The following is a 21,010-nucleotide window of genomic DNA, read 5'->3' on the forward strand; positions in this document are numbered from 1 at the left end:
GGATGTGATGAAGTATCTTGAATGTTCATGTATGTAGGCCACAGGATTAGTCAGTGAAAAGACATGACACTCCAATTTAACAACATGCTGTCTTAATGGAAACGCCATTAAAAGATTTACTGCATTGCAATATATAAATATCATATCATGAGTTAAAACAAAAGTGAAGATTTTATCCATATATCACCCTCCACTGCTGATACATAAATGTGTATGAAACTGTTTAGTGTGCTAGCTGCTCATGATGAAGCTATTTGAGTTTAATAAAATCCATCATATTCTACAAAGTGATAATTTGATTCGTATGTCAAATTGAAATCTGAAAAGTTATTGGTAACTATTGTAAAATAAATGTCATGTAGTGAAAAGTAGAATATTTCCCACTGAAATGTAGCGCAGACTTTGTATAAAGTAATATAAAATGGAAATACTTAAATGAAGTACCTCAAAATTGTTCTTAAGTACGGTGATCCAGACTGAAATATCTCAACAACTACTGGATGAATTGACATGAAATTTTGTCATCATGTATTGCTGTGAGCTTTGTTACAGACGCATGTGGTCCCTAACAGGATGAACTATAATGACTTTGATGATCCCTTAACTTTTCCTCCAGCGCCATCATCAGGTCAGTTTTTTAATTTATCTAGCACTTTGGTTCATGACCTAACACGTGCAAAACTAATGACATTCCCATCAGCCTCAGCTCCAATTTGTATTTAGTGCTAACTAGCATGTATTGCTAGTTGAAAACAATAGAGAATAAGACTCATTATATTTATCAGTGAGATGGAACAATGAACACATTTCTTCTTCCAGAACATGTCCATTTTCAACATTGAGGAATGAAATTGATACTACTAATAAAAACAATAATAATAATAATAATAATAATAATAATAATAATAATAATAATAATAATAATACGGTTAAAACTATCAAGTTTATTGATATAATATTCACTCAAATCAACATCAATCAAAAGCAATAATCACTAAGTACAAATAAAAAAAACAAAAGAAATGAATAAGCAATGAAAATGATCATCAGGGAGAAAATGATCACACAGCCGGCTCACCTAAGATATTATGACTGACTGTGATTTTGAGACAAGATGAGTAATAAAGGGCAAATTGACATTTTGTAATTTCTTTTATATATATATTGTTGGTTCTGAGTTCTGATGATGTTCCCCCAAATCCCAACTCTCCTATCCTGACGGAGTTAATCTATCAGCTAATCAGGTTAATATGTGCATGAACACTTGGCGACTGATCTCATTTTCAAGGCAACAGTCTTAAGGGAGTAGTTCCAACCTTTCCACGTTTGCCAGATGACGTGGACGTTTTCAAATCCGACGGCACCATTAGGCGCGTACATGCCCGTGGGGTTTGCCATGTGGCAGGCGTTGTACCAGAATGCACCCAGAAAATGCTGAGCGCAGTTTTTATCCCACTGATCCTGGTCCTTGTCATAGGAGGTGAACTTCATGGTGTTGTTGTTTGTTAAACTGTCCCCTAGAAAAAACAGAAAGAACAATGTGTGTGGAGTTAAAATATAATTGGTAACTGGAACACAAAAAAGGGTTTTTAAAGTTGTTGTGGAGGGTTCAAATAAAATACACCAATGATTTTCGTACTGTTCCTCACTGACTGATTAGGATTTACCTTCACCTGTACTGCATAAATGCTGAGAGAAACACAAGGTTTCTCCAAATAAATGGGCTACACAGATACTATTTAAAAATTAACCTATTTGTTAGTTTGTTTGTTGGTTTTTCTAATATTAATTAATTTTAAATTTGGATTACTTTGAATTGAATCTGAATTAATTTGTTTTATTTTTTAATAGTGTTCTCATTAATCATTTGTTTATTGATATTATTTGCTTTTAGTTAGTTTTGGTTAATTATGCTATTTATTTGGGTAAAACTATGGGTACCTGAGGTTATTTAGGTCAGGTTTATGCCCAACATGCACTTGCTTAGTTGATTAAATCAAAAGAGAAACACAGTGGCTTTGCATAAACCACTTCCCCATTGTGCATCAGTGGCCTTCTGACTTTATGTTGGATTTAAATTTGTTTGAAGATAAATAGACACTACACTATTATTTTGAAAACAACTTTTTTTCCACTGAAAGATAAATAACGCTTGATTTTATTATTAATCTGAAAGCAGAATTTGTCCCTGGACAGCCGTATTTTCACTGAATTCACAAAAATCAATATATAGTTTTTTAGCCCACAGTGTTATATTCAGCCTTCACCTAGCTCATTGTTGAAAGCCTAAAAGTCAAAAAAAAGGAAACATTTTCATTAGAGGATCCACAGAGTGACCCTCACCTGCCCCTCCACCAGTGAAGCTGCCCAAGTGAAGCTGATATCCAGCGATCTCAGAGTCGATTGAGAAAGCGGCGTACTGGGCAGATTCCTTCCCTCCCTCAAAGTCTTCCATGTCCACCCGCAGCTCATTCTTCTTCCTCATAGTCAGCAGGAAGATGTTGTCCAGGCCTGAAAAGACACAAAAAGTTCAGTTTCATTTCATTTCACCTCCTGCTCCGAGGCTCTATATTATTTCTTGACTTTCAATTTCACTGCTAAATGCTCCGCTGTGTCCACCAGCCAGTCACTAACTGTGTGTCTGCCATGTGGTGCTGCATGGTGCAGGTACAGGGTACTGGATTTTCAGGGCTTTTTTTGCTAAAAACAGCTGCCTGCTGCGACTAAAAAACAGTGCAATGAGATCATATTCAATCGATTATAGCTGCTTTAATTTATCTCTCCCTCTAGAACTCACCGAGCCAATATTCTCCAGCTACATTCCCAAATCCCATCTTATATTGTTTCCAGGGCCTGTAGAAGTTTTCAGACCCATCCAACCTCCTCTGAAATACCTGAAAGGGAGAATCAGAACATTTTACAAAAATAACACTGTATAGATTTATTTAGCGTGATGACTAAAAGATGACAAAAAACAAACAAAAAATATTAAAAACGGTTCAGAAAATCTTTTAGACTCAACCAGGTGAGCGCTACTTTGGCAACCAAGATGGCTGCCACTGATGTCAAGTGGTCTGTTGAGTCCACTATTGTGACTGTATTAAACAATACGGGGGTTTAATGCACAAAGAAACATTAATATGCCGAGAAAGTAAAAGAAAAATAGAAAAATAAAATTTTAATTAAAAAAAAAAAAAAAAAGCAAATGTGGAGACAACATGATCTAAAATTATTCTTAAAATGGCTTTTCAATACAGGGTCTAAATGAGGCTCACAGTCAATGTTTATAAATATGAAATCTGAAAAAATATGAGGTGTACTGACAGTCCATCTGCCTCCGTCAGTTTCCATGTCACAGAAGACATTTATGGGTGTAGTTGGACCTCCTGGGTAGATGGTGTACACCCCACTGGAGCTGGTGTTGTCATGGCTATAGATGTCATCACAGTCAATGGGCATGGAGAACAGGGAGTCGGAGTGGACGGAGGCCACCAAAACCAGCAGCCCTACAAATGATGTCACCTGGATAAAAACAGAGAGAGATTAACAAAATCTGATGCATCTTCTACAGTGTTTACCTGCACACTCATACGCAGCATTAAAAGGTTCATCAGCCGCTCTTCTTCTCGCAGTGTTTTGTTGAGGCTCTTGTGGCTCTTCAGCTCTTCAAGAGTCATGTGCAGCACTGGTGCCTCGAACCTAGTCCTAGTTCTGGGCTGGTGCTAGAGCTGGTTCGTAACTCGTTCAACTTGCAAACTTCCTAAGAACCATTTTGCTTTTCCACTGGCTAGAGAGCCACAATAGAGCCAACTAACGACGTCAGTTCATACGTTTCCATTTTCAAGCACATAAACATCAATGGCTGATCACATTGTGGCGTTGCAAGTGTTGCTCCTGGCTTTGCGAGCCTACATTAGGATGCAAACACTGACACACGTATGTCTCCTTGTATGTCGTGTGTGATACTGCTTGATTTTTAAAAGTGACAGTCATGAAGTTTTGGTTGGTCTTGTAGGACGCAATAACCCCACGGCCCACGGCCCTTGATTTAAGTGGTTCTTTGTTCTAGATCAGCGAAGTGTTCCAGCCACCTTGGAACTGGTTTTACCGGCTGGGGGCCGGTTCTTTGTCCGTCGAAACAAAAAACACTGGCTCCAACAGAGTTCAGACAACTGCACATCCTGGTCCTGTGTTTTATATTTTAAGTCCTATTTCTTTATTACAAAAAATACCAGAATGTACTTGTTCTTTCTGTCAGTTCATGTAAAATACACAGTTGAAGATGTCTAAGACTGAGAATTCTACTTTCACCCCAAAACAAAAGAGGCTAATGAAAAAGATAATTAAATATTCATTCAAATCTGCTGGCCTCGCTGCCAGAAGCTTTTGTAATTTCTGTTTTCGATGGCGGTAACACAAGTATTCTGCAGCAGCTATCTCAAACTTTCTATGAACATATACAAATGCTTCATTCCCAAATGCACTCTGTGTATTTGTTGATTAGCTGTAACAAATACACATTGTACTAACAGAGAAAAATGAATTAGTGATGAGATATTCTAGTTATCAATCTGGCCCAATTAATTTTTCTTCTTTATTCATTGATTTAAGCAACAGAAGCAAAATTAAATGGTTTAGGCCAGCTCTTAGAAAAACTGAAAAAAGAAAAAAACCAAACAGATTTGCTTCACTGAATGAGTTTAGTATTTTAGAGCTGAAAAGCCCGTTCCAACATGGAATTGTGAAATCTGCATTTCCACTACATGTAACTGCTCCCATAGACAGTACTGCCTCCAGAACTACTATTACTACTAATAATCAGATTACTGATCTTACTTACCTGCATCATCGTCATCATGTAGAGGAAGGTTCACAGCTGAGCTGGACTCAACACTTGGTGGGAAACAGTGAAGTTTTAAAGAATCCGTGCAGGGCGTGTCAGCAGAAGAATTTGCACAGCTTCACAGAACCACAGTGCGAACAGTTAATTATTCTGTCATTAACCCCCTCGGCTTTAGAGAAGTGAAAGTAACATTGGGAATGTGGTGGTTTTACACAGTTACGCAATCGTCCAAAGCTAACACCATTGCATTTTTATAATGCAGATTGTGATATTTAAGAAAGAAAGAAAGAATGAATTAGAATATTATTAAAAAAACACACTTAGCGAGATAAAACGTTTAAAATTGAAACTCTGCACAGGTTTGGACTCAAAGTTCCGTTGACTTCCTCATTTTACAGTGCAGTTTGAAAGAAAAACAAGGATGAAAAACATTTATCAAGCATCCACCCAACCTTCTGCAGAATTGGGAAAATTCAAAGTTTTAAGTTTGTAGCAAACCTTGTCCTGTGAGGAAAACCCTGTACTGACACACCTTCAGTGTCCAGAAAGACAAAGCCACAAGAACATGTAGCAATAATGCGGAAGCCAACCAATTTCATTTCCTCAATGGAGCAGTAAGGGGTGCACACCCTAAATACTAATCAAAAAATGATCACAAAAAATATGTTGTCTTTCTTAGTATGTCTTACTTCGCTTACAGAGCATCACCCTCTGACTGAACTCACAACTAACCAGAAACTGTTCTCTCTGATATCTTCCTCCAGTATCTCTCCCTTTTTTCTTTCTTTTTACTTTAATCTCTGCACACAGTGCAAATATTTTTGCTGAGGCTGAAACATTTTGTGGAAAGTGGAGTGAAAAACTGGCTGTTATGATTTAAAAACAAGGATAACAACACACATTTTCAGAGAGGGAAACAGTCAAGATGTTGCACTAAGTTGTCAGCTGAATGTCGGGTCAAACACGGATCCCACTAATCCAAACTCGTAAAGTGTATGACGAGGGGTTGTCCGAAGCTTACCAACCATCTGACACAAGGAGTACAAAGTCCACTTATGTGCGCCGCCACTAAAATCAGCTCTCTGAACACACAGCCAGTTTCACCGGGGCTCGACAGTGGCCACATCTCAACTGATATTTACTACTTTTTCATCAAAGGATGCAAAACTTAACTTTATCGCATTCAAAGTCAAACACATTTTAAGATACTGAAGGAGATACTATACGTCCTTGAGGTATGAAAGTATATCCACATTCTTGGCTGAGAAAGTCAAACACTTCCTCGGGGGCTCTCAGTTGGGCTCCACCATTGTCATCACCGTTTTCCTAATTGCGATTTTTGTGGAGAAAATCTGAATGCACAGAGTGTTTGCTGCGGTGGCCTCGGGACTGAATCTCTTTTTGCGCTTGCGCTTTGTGCGGATGATGCGCATCTGCTGGCTTCACCAGACCATGATATCCAGTGAGCACCTTTAAGCCCGAGGCCATATGTTTCTCTGCTGGAAAAACAGTGAACTGCTCATTCTGGGTTGGAAGTGAGTCACTGGGCCAAGTGAAGGAGTTCAAGTATGTTGGGGTCTCATTAATGAGTGAAGATGAAATGGAATGCCAGATCGACCAGATTAATGCCACGTCAGCAGTAATGTTGGGACTGAGCTCTCAGTCGAGTGGTTCACTGTTCTTTCCAACCCTCACCTATAATCATGAGCTTTGGGTCCAGACCGAAAGAACGAGATTGCGGATACTGTGGCTGACTTTGCAGAGTGGTGGGGTTTAGAGTTCAAAGGAGACTCGCTGCTCCAAAAGGGGGAAAGCTGAGCTGGTTCAGGCATCTGATAAGGAAGCCTCCTTTTCCCATAACTCAGGCATGTCACACTGGCAGGGGTCCTGAGGATTATACTGCATATCCCATCCGGCCTAATGGCTTAGGGACCAGGGTCCAGGTCTGAAGGTGTCAGGGCCACCTTCAGACCTGGACCTGGATAAGCAGTGAGAAAATGGATGGATCGCAAAAGTGGGATCACCAAAATCACAAAAATGTATCTGTACTAATGACAATGGATCCAATAGCTGTTCAGATAATATTTCAGTCTGGACCAAAGTGGTGGACTGACCAATAGGGTGACACTAGCGACACAGAGTTGATGCAATAAAGACACGATCATTTCCTGCATTGATTTAAATATATTAGGATATTATTTGATATGAAACCATCCATTTGTTCCATCGACTGATGTGATCTTTTGGTTGTGTCACGCAGGGATTGGACAAGTAAAAAACATTTATCTGACGATGCCACAAGAGGAAGAAGTTAAGAGATCACCGAAGGTCTTACAGTCAGTCCTGTGAGGGACATGAATATCTGCACCAAATGTCATGACCAATAGTTTGTCAGACATTTCACTTCAAACCACAAATGTCCACCTCACAGTGAGGGCACGCCGTCTGAGAACCAAGACTGTTGTGGCAGTAGCTGCTTTTTATATGCTTTATATTTCACTGTGGGAGGTAAAACCTTGACCGGCTGGTGGTACTGAAGGGGAAGGCAGGCGAACAAAATTTCATGGCAATCCATCAAATAGTCATTTAGATATTTCAGCCTGGATTAAAAACGATGTACCACCTGACCAACAGTCAGGAAACAATATTATCATATTATTTACTCGATACAGAAATGGTGTATTGTAATTTGATGTCCTGATAGATTGGATGTGCGTATCCTATCTTCAGTTTTTGGCTAATTGGTTGTCGATACAGAGTTAGGCTGTTAAGACAGAGTTAGCTGTCTTCTCCTTTTCGCTCTCCTCTCCTCTGATCTTCCCGTCGGAGTCACAGCAGAGTTAGTAGCTGCTTGACACTAACAGCGCAGTTATTGATGGCTCATCTCGAACACAGAGAGAAAATCAAACCCTGGGGCTTCTGAATGATGAACCAAGGAAAGGTCAATGAAAAAAGCTGATTCTTTCTTCCACTCTCATATATCTCTCCGTCTCTCTCGCCCGCTCTCTGTTTCTTTCCTTTTATCTCAATCTCTCTGTCAGGCGTCTGGTGGTGTATTGGTTCAGAGGAAGAAAGAGAGGGAGAGAGAGAGGGAGGGAGAGGTGTAACTGCTGGTTTTCTGCCAGGTTTTGATCCCGTCGACATATAATCCATGTTAATAAATGACTCTTGAGGTCATCACTGTGTAGCCGGAGGGGGAGCAGGAGAAAAAGAAAGGCAGGCAGAAAATGGGTTTCTGTCTGAGTGTGTGAGAGAGAGCTCTGAAGTGGGTATATGTGTGGCCAGAAATATGTGGACACCTGAACATTTCACCCATATGTGATGGCTGAACATTAATCCGCTGCTAAAACACACTTCAGTCTTTCGATTGCAGGTTATCCACAATATTCCTGGCACCTGGCTGAAGGAATTCCCATAACCTCACCTTTTTCAAAGAGCCTCCCGAGGCTTCGGTGCTCAGTTCTTCCTTGCGTTTTTCGCTTTAGTGTATAAATACGGGTGTATCACCGTGCTGTTCTCGAAGGTGAGTGAAGTAAGCGGCTGTGAGACAAACAAGTCATTTTCAATGAAGGAAGTAATTTTCTTTCACTTAGGGTGATCATGCAAACCTGTCCCCTAGAAAACATAATTGCTGCCTGGATCAGTGGATGCAGAGCATGCAAAGTGATTGACAGCAAAGACTATGAGGAAGGTTCACATCCCTCAAGTGGTTCAGTTAAGGTTAGGGAAAAGATCATGGCTAAATGTTAGTGAACAAGTCTTGTCTTATGTACCTAACCACTGTTGTCCTTCACAATAGCTCACCACAGTCTTTCCCCCAACATTAACCGATACCACGCTTTAGATGCTACTAGCAGATAATTATGTTACAAGAGTGAATACTGTAAGAAAAAAATGAAATGTGTTGTCAGTGAATATTTTGCTGACACTCATCAGAATATTAAAAGTTCAATCTTTTTTTCATCTTTTTTTCCCCACATCGTTTGTCTGGTTGTCAGTGTCAGTGAATCATCTTTGTTGTGATGTGGCGACACATCTGTTTGAGCGATCATGATCGACAGGTCTAACGTCAACTAGAAAAATGTTTTCGGGTACCTGGAACTTGTACTTGAAAAACAGCATATGTCATCTTATAAAATTGTTATGTTGAACACGTTAGCAAACAGTTGTCTATTTATGCAGCCAGAACACAGCAAGCAGCATTATCATTCATTTAGAGGTCCAATATTTAATCTCCTTTAGGTGTTTTTGTTCTCTTTCAACTTCTGGGAAAAAATATCTGCCTTTAGCTGCTGAATGTTCCAGCAGCTGCAAGTCGCTAGCTGCTAACTTTATGTTGTCTGCTGTTTGCTGCTGAGCTGGTAGCGTACAGTGTACAAACAGGCTGGCTGCTGCATCATGGGAAACGAGAGCGGTGAGAGTGAATCAAAACAGTAACGTTCTCGGCTGGAAAACCAAAACAATGAGATAAAAGGCACTAAAACAATCTGTAGCGCTGAGGGGAACTGTAGAGCTGGGTGATAATTATCTGTGGGTTCATTAATATGAGACCTGTATCATGTATATACAAAAATATTGATTATAGCAGCTTTAAGTTCTGGGGGTCCGGATAAAGACATAAAAAAACAGCTAAGTACTTTTGGCCATATACTGTATAGTTATATTATTAATATATTATTTGTTGTTTTTATTTAGCATTAAGCATTTTTTCTTATCAAGATAAAGAATCATATTTGCATATTAATTTAAAGGACTTGGAAATCTGTATTTTGTGTTAAACGTGTATGAATATGTATTTGCGTGACAATCCCAAAATACCCCACTCAAGGTCAGAGTGCGTCACAGGGACCATATGTTCCCTGTTTTTAGCTCTGCTCCTTCTGTGCCAAAGACCCAGGGCTGAAAGGAGCTGACGTCTTGTGTTTTTGGTTCGTGTAGTTGTGAATGAGCGGCTATCTTCGATAACGCACATGCAGATAAGCACACATTAACAGATGTTTATTAGTGGAATAATAGACTGCAGCTTTTCTCTGCACCACTGGATGGCACTGCTCCTCCTCTCTCTACACGCCGTCCTCCACTCCCTCCCTCTTCGTACTCCTTTTCTCTCTTGCCCTTTCCCTGCGTCTCCTCGTCTTGTGTAGGAGGAAGATTAGAATCGCCAGAGAGCACAATGAGGATTACCAGATCAATATCGGAGACAATCTCTTTCTTCCATCTCTTTTACATGGTCTATCCCTCCATTTCCCTCTCCTCTCTGCCTCTGTCACTCACTTGCTCTCTGTGGTTAATTTGTGTTTTCATCCTCTGCCCTTCAAGTCACTCATTGCTCCTGGGTGTATAAGGGAAAATGAGAGAGACGGGATTGGGTATGGGGGGGCAGATAAACAGATAGACATGCACAAATAATTGAAGGAAATAGATAGATACAGCTGTGAGACCAAGGCAGAGATGAGAGATTTTGTTTCCTTTCACTCCACAGATACTATTGATTCACCATGACCCGCTTGCACACGCAGTCATAATATGCAGTGCTGTTAATTCATTACACAACGTCAGAGAGGCTGAGCTGAGGCTCGGGGAGAGACGGCAGAATCCATTTCATACACGAGCTCGGATTCATAGCCGAGTGCCGATGATAAAAACACCTAGAGGTATTTTTCTGTCCTCTCAGACAGACTGAGGCCCCAGGAGAGGAGAGGAGAGGAGAGGAGAGGAGAGGAGAGGAGAGGAGAGGAGAAGAGAAGAGAAGAGAGGAGAGGAGAGGAGAGGAGAGGAGTGGAGAGGAGAGGAGAGGAGAGGAGAGGAGAGGAGAGGAGAGGAGAGGAGAGGAGAGGAGAGGAGAGGAGAGGAGAGGAGAGGAGAGGAGAGGAGAGGAGAGGAGAGGAGAGGAGAGGAGAGGAGAGGAGAGGAGAGGAGAGGAGAGGAGAAGAGGAAAGGACAGAAATAAACACAGGTGCACAGATCCACACAGGTTTAAAATAACAAGTGGAACCATGGAGCCTTGTTTGTCCAGGTCCTAGGAACACAGAGAGCTGGTAAATGAAATCCTACAAAAAGAAGATTAGTCAATAAACTCAGGTAAACACTTATAGATATAGTGGTGTGTGTGTATGTGTGTGTGTGTGTGTATGTGTGTGTGTGTGTGTGTGTGTGTGGGAGAAAGGGGGGGGCGGGAGAGAAAGGGACTCATCTTTTATGTATGAGTGTTTGTTTAGCTGCACTTGCAGCTGTGCCTGGGTTACTTCCCATCTCAGTCACACACAGCTGACTAATAAACCCTCTCACCATGTTTAAACACATCACTCGTCACAATCCAATTTAAACTGTCTGAGTGTAACTATATTTACTATATATCATGTCTAAAAACATAACTTCAGACACACCAAGAAAAACAGATTTGGCGACTGTATAGGTGACTAAATTTCTAAAAACATTAAAAAAAATCTCATTAGGTTTGGTGTGGCTCAGATTGACTGTGTGTCTGTGTGTGTGTGTGTGTGTGTGTGTGTGTGTGTGTGTGTGTGTGTGTGTGTGTGTGTGTGTGTGTGTGTGTGTGTGGCCACCCCCTGTTAAAGAGTTCTGCCTGGGACAATGTGCCTCACAATCATCTGTTCCCGACCAAACACTCACTTCCTGTGTCCAACTGAGATACAAGCTGGCCACGCACACACGCACACACACACACACACACACACACACACACACACACACCACACATGCACATGCACTTCCTTTCTCTCTTGCATAATCAACCAAAGTCTGCCAAAACTCATGGCTGTATTAGCAAATTCAAATATCAAAAAGACTAATGTCGGGCAACACACACTTTCACACACATACACATGAATGAGACATGACTTTACAGATGTGTGTGTGTGAATCTCATTGATATGCGTGAGCGAAGGCGTGTTATTGGTTCCTATGGGCACGTTAGGGGCTAATTAGTGAGAGTAATGAGATAAGAGGAGTGGGAGAGGGAGGTGATGCTCTGATGGATGTGGGGAAGGGGATGGCATCTCAATGAAGAGAGACTCTGACGGAGGGAGCGAGATCAAATTAAAGGATGAAAGGGAACAAGAGGGAAGGTAGCGAGGACGGGGTAACGCTGGGAATCAATAATGTGGGCTGAAAGGGAACCTCGGCGTCCGCGGGCAAACGCTGACCACAAAGTGGATCATCTGGAGTCTGCTGGAGACATGTTTCTGCTCACTTAAACTTCAGCCGCGTGTGTAATCACATTATTTATTTGCATGTCCGTCTTCTGAGTGAACTCTTCTGAGTCTGTGTGTGTTCAGGTTTCCTCTAGCAGATCAATAATCGTAGCGTTTATTTCAGGAAAACAAAAGTATATTCAGGGGAACAGAGTGACATTTAGTGCAATCTTAAAACACATTAAATATAAATATAAAAAATAAAGATTGGAAACTGCACCCGGCCAAGAAATGGTCTACCATACAGTATAATGCTCCAATGAACCCACACAAAACACTGTTCTTACTGTGTATTCAGACATGAAGCTGGTTTTTTAGGTCAAAGTCAATGGAAAGAAGCAATTAAGACCTGAAGAGACTAAATTAATTCAAAGATACGCACAGCTGCGTTTATAAATGTGTCCGCTGCTAGTTAGCTTAATGTCTGCGTACATTCGTGCAGTTGGTCCGTTGGCGGTTTGGGGCGAACACATTACATGTACACCATAAATGGTTTTTCAACAAATTTAAATGAAGGGAAACTTTGCTTTCTGCTTGAGAAAAATGAGATATAACGTTGTTAATTAGAGATGCTGCTTCTGTTAGCTTCAGACAGAACCAGGCTAGCTGTTTCCTGTTTCCAGCCTTTAGCATAAACTGTAAATAAAGATGGACGTTGCCTCCGTGACGTCACCCATAGGTGTCTGAAGAGCGGTTTTGAAGCTCAGAGCGGGCTGTACCACCGTTGCCATCTTGCCTCCTCCTCCAAACTCCTGGCTAATCCAAAAATTGGCAAAGAAGAACATGGCGGCTTGTGGCAGGCACACGCCAAATTAATAATGACTTTGAGTTGATCCTGTATATAAGTATTTTACTGTTAAAGGCTTATTGTACAGATAAAGGTCTGTAAATATAATTCTGTACGCTATGTGAACTGGTATTCTTTATTTTTGGACTTTTTATCGCATCGTATGAAATGTGGACTGCAATCTGGAGCAGTGTTACATTACTTTGTGGTGTCCTCTAAGCCCATGCAGGCTGAATGTATTTGTATGCAAGACACAATACTAAAACCCCAAGTTTATGTTTCCCCAGTGCTTCTGCAGTGCAAGCTGTGTGTAGTTTATTTTATGTACGCATACCGGTTATATTGTCATTTAGTTTTTATTGGTTTTACAATTTAAGCTTTGCTGAGGCAACAGTCAACATTGGATTTAACTTTTATCACAGCAAAGCGATGCACCAAATCTGGCTTCACATATTCAAGGGAATGTTTTGTTTTGTTTTCCAATTGATTGAACTGGTGTTGCTGTAAAGGCACAATAAATTCAACCTAAACCTGAGAAAATCTTGACACACTTGAATACAGGGTTTTGTTTTTGTTAGAAATATTTCATGTGAGTACGTGTGTATAGTGAGTTTTATAATAAATTCTGTTTGGTCGTAGACTTTATGTTCCACACTGATTTACCATCATCCTCTGACTGGTGGATATTAAGAGATATCAAAATGTGTTGTATGTGGTATTTCCCACCTCAAACTCACACAGCTGACTGAGGGCATTCACACTGAGCCCATCATCACATTTTCGAACAAAAAAACCTTTCTCTGCTGCTCTCAGATGTCATTTCAGCATCAACCCACCTACATCATCACCTGCAGTTTCATCTTATCAGGAATCCTCAACATCACATCCATCCAGATCTTCAGCTGGGCTTTTCTTTACTGTTTCACCACCACCAACATCTAGACAACATTAGGGAGATATGTCTATGTGTTCTGATACGACCCCTGTAACTGGCTAAACACTGTTTCCTGCTGTACACATTAAATGGTACATGGACTGCATTTACATAGAGCTTTTATCCAAAGCACTTCCCAATTTGCCTCTCATCCACACACACACACACACACACACACACACACAACACACACACACACACACACACACGCACTGTTTGCAGCATTGCAAGGTGCTGGCCTAAGAGGAATTTGGGATCAATGCGCCTCATGCAAGACCCACTTGTACGGACACATCTGTTCTTATTGAGCGTGTAAGAGTGATCTAACAGAATTTTCTTCCTTAAATTTTCGAACTACTTCCTATGATTTTTCTTTCAAGTCGTCTAATACAACTTCTGACATTGCTAAACTTGTTATCTTTTTGTCTGCTGACGTCTGACTTGAAGCTCCACAGTGTGAAATTCATCTTTTCTGTCGTAACATTTTTGTGGTTGTCAGGTTGAAGTGAATGATTTACAGGCGATTTAATTCTGTGTAGTTCACAGAGATCGGTGAATCTGACCTGCAACGTTCATATGAGCAAACCTCAAAGGAACAAGTACGAGAGGTTTAGGTTAAGAATACAGAAATGTTAACGCATGGGGCGCAGTGTTTTGCTCATGGATGGATGGCAGGAATCAAACCATTGATCCTGTGATTAGTGGACAACCTGGTCTGCCCATTTCAAATAGATTAATCATAAAACTCCTTTAGTCCTTCTTTTAATTAGTCTCTCCTGATTGAACTGCACCTATAATGTATGTATCTATAAGGTTTTGACCTCATAGACGAGAAACAAACATAATCTTCAACTTCCATCCACCGTTACACGGGAAACATTTAAAGCAGACTTAAACATTGTCTTCTAATTTGTTACTTAGCTGCAGCTACATTGCTGAATTACATCACCCCTACCACAAGCAGCAATTCAGACTCAGATGAGCGGACTTCAACTTTAGCAGCAACGTTTCTGCGCACAAGGTGGCCGACCAAAACGCAGGGTCATCATTAGTGGTCTGGGTTGGACAGCTTCCCACAGACGTCCCTGAAGAGAAGATCCAAGTGACAATAAGTGACAAAGACAACAAGTGTGACAGCTTTGTAAATGTATATGTGTGTGTGTGTGTGTGTGTGTGTGTGTGTGTGTGTGTGACTGAGTGAGGGTTTACCGTTGGCAGTGCAGCTTGATTCTAATTGGTTGGTTTCCTGTCCCCAATGTGCTCTGACTTCTATTAATAGAACAGCAGACGAGCCCGGGTGGAACCTGACGCCTCTCTTTTCTCTCAGACCCTCACATCCTCTCTGTTACTCGTTTACACCCCTCTTTTCCTTTTTCCACACATTCAACGGGGGGAAACTATCAGCCACCTGCTTGACCTCCTCCTCCCGCCACCCGCCCGTGTTTCCCTCCCAGGCTCGTCTTTCAGACTGTGTCCTTGTTTAATAGCCTGATCTCTCCATCATTAATTAAACATGATCACAGGCCATGTGTCTCAACGCTGCATTGATGTGCGTTTAGGCTGTTCATCTTTCTCCTCCTTTGGCCCTTCCTGCCATAACAGGATTTTATTTCTCTTTTTTTTTTCTTGTCTGCTTTACCTTACTGTACCTCTCCATATTCTGTTTCCTTCTCTCCCTCCTCTGTGCCCCTCAGGTGGTCTCTTTTAACAGTAGTAAATTATTCATCAGGCTGATATCCGCCCAGGAGACAAAAGCCAATGGATAGATGGACAGACAGAGATGAATAAATAAAAAGCTAAAAATGATATATCCGGCGTCTATTCCACGCCAAGCAGCATTTTGTCCAAGGCTGTGTGTTTGTGTGTGTGTGTGTGTGTGTGTGTGTGTGTGTGTGTGTGTGTACGACTGTGTATCCCTGTGTGGAATTCCGGCGGGTCTTCCGGAGAAGCACCTCCACGATGCAGAAAATCGGAGCCAATGATGGTGATAGATGGAGAGAAGGGAACCTTGCAGCAGGAACCGCGCCAGACCGACTGCGGCCTCGCCAAAGCCAGCAGGGAGGTGGGCAAATAAAGAAGACAGAGGGACGGGGGGGGGGGGCAGAATAGCTCAAAGGGATGGAAGGAAATCGAAGTAAATTCTCAGGGAGTCTATATACAGTCTGTCGCTGCAATGTGAATCCAACAATGTGCTCTGTTGTGCCAGGAAGCAGAGTGAAAATGTGTGCCAACTTGTTATGTAACATGTCTGCAAGAATAACATCACAAACTGCAAGACTAGACATGGACTTGTGGTTTACTGTGTGTAATAGGCTGCAATCAGACAATACTGAAAGAAGAATCAATCCATTGCAGTAGTTGGGGTGATTTTGTTGGATTTTTAGATTATATAAAATTACAGGTCAGTGATTTCCTTAATATTTCCTGTGAAGTTTCCTGGAAAGAGCTATGTAATAATCCGAAGACTATTTTAGTGAGTGCACAACAGGTACACTGAACATGCAAACATATCTACAGGAAAGCATACAATTCAACACACATGAAGAATAAAGTTGTCTCTATTTTTCTTACAATCAGAAAAAAATCATTTTTCTCCAGGAAACGTTTTAGAAGATTATAGTCAAATAAAATAAAGATTTACCAAAATGATCTTCTAAGGATAATTACATGGCACACAAATCCTATGATACATCATATTTTAGGTAATAATACGTGAAGATGTCAATGTTCACAGTAACCCAAGTTCCATGAAAAAAACAGTCTTAGTTTAATGGACAAGTTCAAGTGTAAAATGATAAGTGGTTTACTCCAGGAGGTAGGAGTGTAATAAGACGATGGTGGAACATTATTTTTCTCATTGATGATAAATTGCAGTTTTGAAACTGAATTTGCAATGACACTCCTTTTTCAAGGTGACTGAATTCCCGAAAGGTATTAAACGATGCCAAAAATATTACAAGAGTTGAAGAGGCAAAAAATCCATAATTTTACCAGCCTGCAACTTCACTTGTGTCGGTTCACTTTCACGTCTGGATCAGTGTCACTAAAAACCCGCTGTACAATAACCTGCTCAGCACCAAAGAGCAGACAGACGCAGTCAGCAACTGGCTGGTAAATATATTGGAGCCTTTAGCTGCTGAAGATTCAGACATTTCTGTTCTAGGCAGCAGGATAAACGTCATTACACTTCCATCCTGTGAATATTCGCTCTGACTCCCATTCACTTCAACTGAATCCTGCTCGCTTCCCTGTTTCTCAACCGTCCAGCCAACTGTGGAGGACTTGTTGGTCAGCTTTGCTCAACTTTCACCTGCCAAATTGTACGATGGGCCAAAAAAACAAAAACAAAACAGTGTGACACACAGTGTTTAAAATGGCGAAGTCTTTATTGTCGCAGTATGTCATCACCCTGTTTTGTAGAATTTCCCTCTACCAGATTATGAACTGCTCTCACCGACATTGCTCTCATACACTTTTTATTGCCTGTGATCCGCCTGCGCAATATTCATTTACACATCACATCTTCTTTCTTTTTTTTTTTTTCGGGGCTGTTTTGTTAAACAGGAGACTAATGTGACTGTACCTTTGGTGCCAGTATTGGTTAAATAACCCAGTTCTGGGTCATTTAGCTGTTGTAATCATCAGCACGTCGCCTTGTTCTGTGTTGGAAAGGAAATGAACGGATGCATAAAGTTCACACCTGTTCTCTCTGGAGGCCGTTGCCTGAAATTATGGAAATGGAGAAAACCAATGACTCAGACTGAGGAAATCTCCCAAACTGTTGTGAACTTCACAGTTTATTGATACATGAGATTGGATTGTGTCCTTAGATATTATGATTACTAACGTTTTTGTATAAAGACGTTCGGATTTGTTCTTTTGGGTTTGGTTAAAGTAAGATGTACATATTTGATCATGATGTTAATTAAATGTCTCAAATTAAATAATCCGGTGGGAGAAAATAAATGGAGGATGGGGAGTCATGGGGTTTTCAAAGCAGTGATCTGTAATCGAGGGAGTTAGATACATCATCATAATCACCATGGCAACCGTGGCCATTTGTGATGTGTCCACATATAGCATAGAGCATCTTTACTCCCCCTCCACCTTTGCTTTCTATCGATCCACCATTTTGTTCATCTGATCATCCATGAGACCACTGCATCTTACACCTGCCTCTTCTTCTTTGGTTCTATACTTCTTTTATATATGTGTGTGTGTGTGTGTGTGTGTGTGTGTGTGTGTGTGTGTGTGTGTGTGTGTACTCTGACCTTACACATCAGCATATCTGAGTGTGTGTGCGTGTTTTTGTGAGTTTGTTGGTCTCAGCAAACAGTATTGACTAATCTCTGGGGACATCTCCCTCCCTTTTCAGCTCATAATAGTCACTTAAATAATAATGAGTGTGTTAGCCTTTGCAGCTGTGCTTGACCAGAACTCAAAACAACACTCTGCCCTGAGCTCACATCATCCATAACACTGCCAGGATCAATTAGAGCCACTGTAGAAAACACCACCACAAAAGGAAAACTCACAATTAACACTGAATGTGGCTTCAGAGAGACAGAGAGAGTGGCTTTTGTGTACTGCTTTGTGTGACAAAATTAGATCCAGTGAAATGTTATTGTCAGGAGCCATTAACTCCACATGAAAGGGACACACTGTTCTGTCTACAGCACTTAGTTGTTTGTAAAGCACTTGTCTAATGTTGAATATAACAATAAATTTGGACAAGTGAAAGTTTGGACACTGTAATCTATTAAGGCGAGGTTGTTGGTCAGCTGCTGTTTGCGAACAAGTGAAGCTGTAGTGTTTTATATTGAGAATGACGGGGCGCTACAGAATTTTTTGTAAAAATGTACTATTGCAGCTCCATGCACCAACGCGTTTCACCGTTCTCCTGCATGTTTTAGTGTATGAAACCGCTCCTTGGTTTGAAAAACCTGGGTTTGCCCGTCTATTGAGCTCGGTTCTTGAGGTTAGTGAGGCGGCGGCAGGTCCTGTTCTCCTGCGGATGGAGTGGAGCACCCGGCTTCGTATTTCTTACAAAATGTGACTGTCATCGGCAATTGTATACGCCACGATTGAACAGGGGGCCCTTGATCATGAATTGGCTCTTACATATTTGTCTACATGGCAATGCCATGGCTGTACAGTATGGCATTTGAGGATGGTTCCTCAAATGCCATTTACACCAATTACAGTCCTGTTACTGCGCTGAAACACCTACATATCTGACAATAACGCACAGTTGTTCTCAAAGCCTTCAACCTGGTAGTCACACATGTCCAAGAGATGGAAAGTGTTTGGTTGAAAAGAAGTCGCTCTGCTGAATGTTAAACTGTATTAAAACTGTGTGTGATTCATGTGAACAGAGTGCAGATATTCCAAACAAAAGAGCGAGAGTCAGTGTCAACCAATGTGATGTCCTTCTCATCTGTCCACAGTCTGTGAAGGACTATGGGACGTCAGTGTCAGCGCTGTTATTGTCAAACTGTTTTTTCCTCTTGACAAAGTTTGTGTGTTCACTTCATATTTATAGTCATGTGTGGGTGATTAGCCGCCCTCCCTCGTGTAGCTCACAGGTTATGGAGCAACGTTAAATGAAGGGACTTTTGGAGGTGGCAGGGGAACACACGTTATTCCTTCATGCTGATGACATGTTGGTACTGAGTCAAGACGCTGCCAACTCTGTATCAGCGCTATAAGTTTTTGAAGCGTATTCCAAAGTGGTTACAAATTTACTTGGCACAAATCAGAACCTATGTCAGTGTCTCAAAATTGTTCCCCTAACCTACCATCTGCATTTAATTTTAAATGGTTGCCAAAAGGTATAAAATATTTTTGGATAGAACTGAACCCACACACAGGAGAAATTATTAAATAAAATTAATCTGGATAATTGGAGTAAGTTACACTTGATGTTATGGGGAAAAGTGAACAACATAAAGATGGTTTTAGCCCCACAGATAAATTACTGAACTGGAATTATGCCATTAGGTATTACACAACAATTACTACTAAGATATACCAATATTATAAAACACTTTTGTTGGGATGGAGCTAGAACTCATATACTGTCAGCCAAAAGAAGGGGGGAGGACTATCACTACCAAACATTAAATACTACAATATTAATTTTGAAATGGCTAAACTGGCCAGACACTGGACTGGATCGTGATTGAACAGGGACTTATTAAGGTCCTAGCACAAATATAAAAAAGGAGAAAAATAATGTGATGAATCCCATTCTAGCACAGTCAAAGATAGTTTGGTAAGAAGTGCATCAAAAGATTTAGGATCTCTCATAATAATCAAAAATATGCATCCAAGTGGTTCAAGCTGAAAATAAAAATAGATGAACATGCATTTTACTGGGCTCAGTGGATAAGAAAATGTGTCAGAATACTAAATGATTTATTCCAAGAGAACGATTTCCCGCCATGTAACAGAATGAAGGACAAATTCAATCTGGTGGGACATGGCCGTATCTGTATTAAAGAGAAACTTCCATCAACATAAACAGCCCAATAGAAAACTACCTCCAACTACCAACTATATTTCATCAAGCATCAAAGTGGTATGAGCCATGCCCTTGGGTAAATAACAATGGCTTTAAAAAGACGTGGGTTATACACTTTAATGAAGAAACATGGGAGGGGATCCTTTCCAACAATGGGGAATATATTCAGAGAAGCCAGAGGCAAATTTATGCAATATGAAATACTCCATAGATATTATTATACCCCAAAAAGACTCAACTACAATTACCGCCTGGTGGTTGTATAACTCCGCCAACCAGCCAAGTTGCAGGAAATATGGTCACAATCTCCCTTTCCTTTTACAGCATTGAATAAATGCCAGATGTGCATTCACAAGAACCATGGCCTTGAACTTTGACATTTGCCCACCAACATCTAAACAATTCATCCTCGAGTTCAAGTGAAACATTTCTGCCAAATTTGAAGAAATTTCCTCAAGGCGTAACTGAGAGGTGATGTTCACAAGAACGTGACGGATGGATGGAGGAACTGACGAACATACACGGACGTACGGACAGACAGACAACCCGAAAATGCCTCTGGGGCTAATTGAAGATAGTTTATGTTGGAAATGTGCAAACACAGTAAGGTACGTACATGCATGCATTACAGGAGCGCTGTGTCTCCTTGGGGACAAAACTGCAGTCTCACAGTTGAGTAAATTTACTTTTAGAGCATCAACAACCGGCT

General features: G+C 40.9%; 1 protein-coding gene across 1 annotated transcript; it reads right to left on the reverse strand.

Moving 5' to 3' along the window:
• Positions 1-924: 924 nt before the first annotated feature.
• LOC130166489 (microfibril-associated glycoprotein 4-like) lies at positions 925-5,178 on the reverse strand. The gene is made up of 5 exons (XM_056372118.1): positions 4,841-5,178; positions 3,325-3,522; positions 2,798-2,894; positions 2,344-2,511; positions 925-1,517 (listed from the first exon to the last, which is right to left on the reverse strand). Exons 1-5 carry the CDS (start codon positions 4,856-4,858, stop codon positions 1,246-1,248), a joined length of 753 nt encoding a protein of 250 aa, XP_056228093.1. The 5' UTR covers positions 4,859-5,178; the 3' UTR covers positions 925-1,245.
• Positions 5,179-21,010: the final 15,832 nt, after the last annotated feature.

Source organism: Seriola aureovittata, chromosome 3 (assembly GCF_021018895.1).
Source record: "Seriola aureovittata isolate HTS-2021-v1 ecotype China chromosome 3, ASM2101889v1, whole genome shotgun sequence".
NCBI lineage: Eukaryota > Metazoa > Chordata > Actinopteri > Carangiformes > Carangidae > Seriola > Seriola aureovittata.